Source organism: Camelina sativa, chromosome 19 (assembly GCF_000633955.1).
Source record: "Camelina sativa cultivar DH55 chromosome 19, Cs, whole genome shotgun sequence".
Classification (NCBI taxonomy): Eukaryota; Viridiplantae; Streptophyta; class Magnoliopsida; order Brassicales; family Brassicaceae; genus Camelina; species Camelina sativa.
This window is the reverse complement of record NC_025703.1, coordinates 11,225,511-11,231,689: the sequence shown is the minus strand read 5'-3', so window position 1 is coordinate 11,231,689 and position 6,179 is coordinate 11,225,511. Positions and strand designations below refer to the sequence as shown.

General features: G+C 32.4%; 1 protein-coding gene and 1 long non-coding RNA gene across 4 annotated transcripts; both read left to right on the top strand.

Moving 5' to 3' along the window:
• On the top strand, positions 2,968-4,271 carry LOC104767699 (putative F-box protein At3g21170). The gene is given in 3 exon segments (XM_010491688.2): positions 2,968-3,837; positions 3,839-3,989; positions 3,992-4,271. Coding segments are annotated over 3 exon segments (1,188 nt in total). The 5' UTR covers positions 2,968-3,057; the 3' UTR covers positions 4,249-4,271.
• LOC104766003 lies at positions 4,789-6,105 on the top strand. Of its 3 annotated transcripts, XR_763946.2 has the most exons (4): positions 4,789-4,987; positions 5,082-5,193; positions 5,291-5,397; positions 5,470-6,105. It is a non-coding gene; the product is annotated as an uncharacterized LOC104766003 (long non-coding RNA). The 3 variants fall into 3 exon arrangements; XR_763947.2 differs by having other exon boundaries at positions 4,793-5,193; positions 5,272-5,397; XR_763945.2 differs by having other exon boundaries at positions 4,799-5,193.

Genomic DNA, 6,179 nt, shown 5'->3' with positions numbered 1-6,179 from the left:
AAAAAAAGGAATAAATAATTTACATTTTTCCTAAACACGTCATCGTTTCTTTATAAGCCCAACGGCGTCGTCTCAGTAGAAGAAGGCTTGAGGCTATTTTTTTTTCTTTTTTTTGACCTCATCCTTGATTGGTTTAATTTTTTTTTTAACCTAATTACACATTCTTACACTACAAACAAAACAGTTGGTTTAATTGATCACTTAACCGGATTAACCCACTCATATTGAACTGGAATTTATCTAAAATTGGTTTCCTAGCTTAGCAAATCTATACTAGCTATAAGCTTCTCAAGCCGTCTACATAAGATTTTAAACAACCTATCGGGATTTGACATGTCACTAATTAATATTTTATACAATCTCCAGAATTTATACACTTTTAAAGATTAAAAAAAATATTAAAAAACACCAATAATAATTAGCCACCTCACTAATTAACAATTTTAAAGGCGTCCATCTAAGCTTCAAAACAACCAATAGTGATTAGCCACCTCACTAATTAACATTTTTAAAAGTCTCCAGAATTTATATATTATTTTTAAAGAAAATTAAAAATTAAAAAAACCACCAATATTGATTAGCTACCTCACTAATTAACAATTTTAAAAGATTAAATCTATATAATAAAATATTTGTAAATTTCTCCAGAATTTATATATTATTTATATTTTTAAAGAAAAAGAAGAATTAAAAAAACCACCAATAGTGATTAGCCACCTCACTAATTAACAATTTTTTAAAAAATGCCAGAATTTATATATTATTTAGATTTTTAAAGAAAAAGAAAAAGTAAAATCTATGGAAATAAAATCTATATAATAAAATATTTACTGAATTTAAAAAACCACCAATAGTGATTAGCCACCTCACTAATTAAAAAAAAATGTAAATTTTCTTTTGTCAAACATGGAATATATGAACTTACATTCTTATTTTACAACAAAAGAATATTAACATAAAAATATTTGATTAGCCCTAGATCTTTTTCCACTATAAATAATAATTGGAGGTCATGTGATGGGGCAATCCTGTTAATTACAACGAGAATGTGGTCGGGGTTGGTGATTTTAGCGATGGGAGGAATCTTTATGGATTGATAGAAGAGACGGTGAAAAATTGTGTATTGTCTATGATCAAAGAGATGATAAATGGTACAACGGGATATATGATGATGGTTGTAATAGGTGGGTTTCCTGTAGGTGGTGCTCCTGCTCTAGGTGTGTTAGCTTGATGCTAATGCCGTTGATGAATCTAGGGATTGTAGGTAAAGAAGCAGGTGACGAACGGTGGAGGAGACACTAGATTCTGGACTTTGGAGTGTATTCGAGGAGATTAGAATTAGTTCAAGAGCATATTAGATCCACAATAAATGATTTAAAGACATTGGCCAATATAATGGAGGATGGTGAATAAAGAAGACTTTAATGGGGTTTGTTATAAGATCTACGTTATGCCAGCAAGTTGAAGAAGGAAGAAGAACATGAGTGTTGTCTTGTGGTATGGTGGTGAGGTATAGTATTAGCAAGTTTTAATATAAACTAATAATCTTAGTACTGAAAATTACTGATGGTGATGAAACTTTTATAGGTTTTTTTTTAGTAGTTTTCTTGATTGAATTTTCTTAATTTTGTTGATTATGGGTGAATGAATGCTAGGTGGGTTGTGCATAAATTTTTTATTAGTTTATTAGATTATAGTTTTTTGTAGAGTAAAATAAAAAATCAAGGAAACTCTCGAGGCATTTATATATAGAACAAGCAAATAATGTTTATATCATGATGCATGTAATATGATATTATATCTAATAAATGTTAACTTGTCTTTTATGGAGTTCGATCTATGTATTCCGAAGACATGTCAAGTATAGAATCTTTGGTGCATGTGATCAGCGATGTCTTCTCATTACATGTTGCAGTTGTTATATTTATTTGATGATCAATTTGTGTAATTTTTTATCATATACATCAAAACACCGTGATAGAAATACATTATGATTGGGGCAACCAGAACAACAACCATATTTGCAGTTAGCTGCATATCTCCTATAGAATGAGAAAGCATATGCGCATATTGAATTAAGATTTTAGAGACGAATGTTAGATGTTTTAAACAAAATATTTGAAAACGCAAAAATAAACAAAAAGCATGGATCAGAACATTAATAAACAAAATGTTCAACTCTGTCTTGCACCTTTAAGACTTCACCATTCAAAATATATGGAAATAAAAGAAATATTTGAAAAAAGAAATTATTTCTAAATTTTATTTGTATAAATAAATAAAAATATGATTAAAAGAACATTTGTATTATAAAAAACCAAAACTAAAACACTATAATATTTTTATATACTACATATCAATGTATAGCTATTTAAATTATTATAAAATTTACAACAATTTTTAAAAAATTAATACAAATATACCTGCGCATAGCCCGGGTTAATAACCTAGTAAATTAAAAGATACAAATGAAATCATTTAAATTCTAAACTTTTAGTTTAATTAAACTAATACACTTTAAAATACTTCTTTTTTGGTCAGAAAAATCTAATAATACTTAATGAAAAAAGAAACAATTTTTATTAAGGATTGAGCTAAATAAATAAAATGAGTACAACTACATTTACATTGAATTTTTGTTGAATCTGCATTTAATGTTACAACAAATATAACAAAAGAAATCATCAATTAATAATAAGAATTCAATGTTGAGAAAAAGAAAGCTATAATAAGAATTAATTTTACCAAAATATTCATATATTTACAAACTAAATAAAGAAAAGAAGTAAAAAAAAAAAAAAATCTGGGTGGTCAGAAAGATAGAAGATTTATTTTACTCTATCTCTTATAGTCTTAATAACTATAGATGATCTTACCATGTTTATATAGTCTTGATTATAGTTATTGACCATATATATATAGACTTCATATATATGATCTTCCCATAGTAGTTATAACTATCTTGATTCTCTCTCCCTCTGCTTCCGCTTGCTCTTGTTCTCTCCATTTGTGGCTTTCTTTGAAAGTTAGTTTAATCACAGTAGTCGTGTGTGTCAGATGACGTTCAACAACCTTCCAGAGGATTTGGTAGTGGAGATACTCTCTAGAGTTCCGGCTGTATCTTTGGCAAGGTTACGATCAACATCCAAAGGATGGAACGATTTGATTAAAGATGGGAGAGTACTTGCTAAGAAGCACTTTGCTTATGCTCCAAGGCAACCTAAGGCTCTCTTGTTGATTGATAACAGGGTTTATTCAGTGAGTAACAATCTTCTTGGAGTTGACAATAACGTTGATGCTCCATCTGTTAATGTAACATGTCACTTTAGCCTAAAAGATCCTCTTTCTAATAATTCTTCAGAAGAAGTTGATATACTCGACGTCTTTCACTGTGATGGCTTGTTACTATGCAGAGTCAAGGACTATAGACTGATGGTTTGGAATCCATGTTCAGGTGAAACCAGGTGGATTCAACCCAGAGATTCATACAAGAACGAACACTGCTATATTCTCGGTAGATCCTCTTGCAACCAGTACAAAATCTTGAGGCAGGATCGCATCGTTTCTAACCAAGAATTGAACGAAAACGTAACCAGAAAGTGGTTGGAGGGTATCCTTTTTATCCAACATCGTCATGAGTATGAAATCTATGACTTTACCTCTAATTCGTGGAAGGGTGTTGGTGTGACCACCGACTTGTTCATTCCTGAGAGTAACAGTGGCATGTCTGTAAACGGAAGTACTTACTGGTTTGATAGACGTGAAAAATTCTTAGTAAGTATTGATTTCTCAATAGAGAGATTTGGAAGTGAGCCTCTCCCAAAGGGTGATAGTCCTTTTAGCTTTATCAGTGACGACTGGACAAGGGCAACAACTTTGTATGTTATCTACTCATTCCACATACTATGTGATGGAAACAAATGTTAACTTATGGATAGCAACGAAGAGTGAGAACACGGGAGCAATGTCATGGATCAAGTTCCCAATAATAATCGAGGAGTAGGTCTACGCTATCGTTATCATTTTAGAGAATACGTGAGTTTCTTCGCTTCCCAGATGAAGGAGAAGGCTGTTGTAGTTTCTTGTCATAGACCCAACCGGCACTCCAAGAACATCATACATATGGTGGTAAATGGTGAATTCATAGAATTGTGTCATCATGGTGCAAAACCTACACATGAATTATCTCCTACCCCACTTCTCCTCATCTATGTTCCAAGTTTGGTTCAAATCCAACATGGTATCTAGTTCTTTGGAGGAGGCAAAAAGGAAAGCACCCAGTCAGCTAGTGCATGGCCTAGTAATTGTCACACTAGTCTATGCATACTATGCATGATATAATCCAACTTTTGGTATTTCGCAAGATATATATGTATTGCTAATTTAATTATGACTTAATGTTGGTTATTTTTTATTTATATATAGTTTGATCTTGATTATATAAAAAAAAAATATTTTTCTTCTATCTGAACACCACGACTAGTGTGAAATAGAAAGATCCATTTTCATTTTTTATTTTGGGTCAGAGAAAGATCCAGTTTTTTTTTCTTTTTCCAAAAATATATTATATATGAATTGAGAGATACACATTATTACACATAATGCTAGTCTTTCCCTGTGTATTAAATTTATTAATTTCTACAATAATTGACTAATTTCTTTTGTTTGTTTTTGATTTTTCTTTATATAGTTTTGGGACACAAATCGGAGGATTAATTAAATTAAATTACATAAAGGTTTTATGATTTTGGTTTTGAGGAATTATTTTGATTGATGATTACAAGGAACCCAACAGAAAAATAGAGAAAGCAGAGAGCGAGCGAGCTAACTTTCCGTGCAAGAAACAAAGTTACTTAAAATAGAAAAAAAGCAGAGGGCTAAGCTTTGTCTTCACTCCTCATACGTCTACAAAAGCTTCTTTCTCTTCATCTTTCTGAGTAAGTTCGCAGTTTGCTCATCCATCCTTACGCTAACGACGACGATCCTTGTATGTTAAAGCTCCTTTCTCTCTTTATCTTTCCGAGTAAGTTCGCAGCTTGCTCTTCCATCTTTACGCTAACGACGACGATCCTCGTCTGCAGAAGCATCTTTATCCGATCCTTTATCTATCCGAGTAAGATCGCAGATTGCTACGTCTTTCATCCTTACGCTAACGACTAGCTAGGATCATACGCAAAAAGGATCTTTATGTGGGTGAGCGCTCTTGATTCTCCACTATAAGTACCTAGCTCTTGATTTTCGTTTTCTACACACAAAATTATTTCTAATTAGCTTTATTTGATAACATGAGTTCTTCTTCGGGTAGCAACATCGTTGGGGATGCAGAAGCTGTTCCTGCAGCTAATGATGGCGGTGGTGGCGGAGTCAACATTCGGCTATATGAAGGCCACGAGACAGGTAGATGAATCTTGTTTCGGTTTGCTTTCCTCGCGCTCCTTTCTTACTTTGTTTTGGTTTTGACATGGTCAGGGAGATCAGTACAGTCTCGTTCATTACCATCATTGTCTAATCGACCGCCTGAACAACAAGTAAACGATAACCACTTTGGGAGAAGAAAATCAAATCACAGCTTCTTGATTTTTTTCTTTTAGTTATCTTTTTAATAATTTCTTCGATCCTCCTCTCTCTCTCTTGGGATCAATTAGTACTTAAAAAAAATAAAAATAAATTACTACTTTTCTTTTTCTTGTCTGACGATTACTTTGTCAATATGCTTATTTATATTCTGGTGTGTTGTAATACGTCAAAAAGAAGAAATTTGTGAGTCGATGATGACCTCATCCCACTTGTTTTGTACGCTAGTATCTCTTTGTCCTCCACCCACAATGTGTATAAGATGTTGTAGCATGTAAGATGTAGGGGACCTTCATGTTATTTATCTCGGTGTTCGAAATTGGCGTGTGAGAGAAATAAAAAAAGTGGTTTAAAATAATATTCTTCTTCTTCCCTAGAGTCGTTAAGTCACCCAAGTTTTGTTTTTGTCTCTCTCATTGACTTGACTCATTGTTTAAGGAAACCACAAAACCCAAAAACGAAGTCACCATTATCATTACCAAAGTACCAAACTCCACCAAATAAACAAACCAAACTCTAAACCAAAAAACCAACTTGATTCAAACCGGATCAATTCCCTCTCTTTACTCTCATCCGATCTCTTCTTCTTCTTCTTCTTCTCCCTT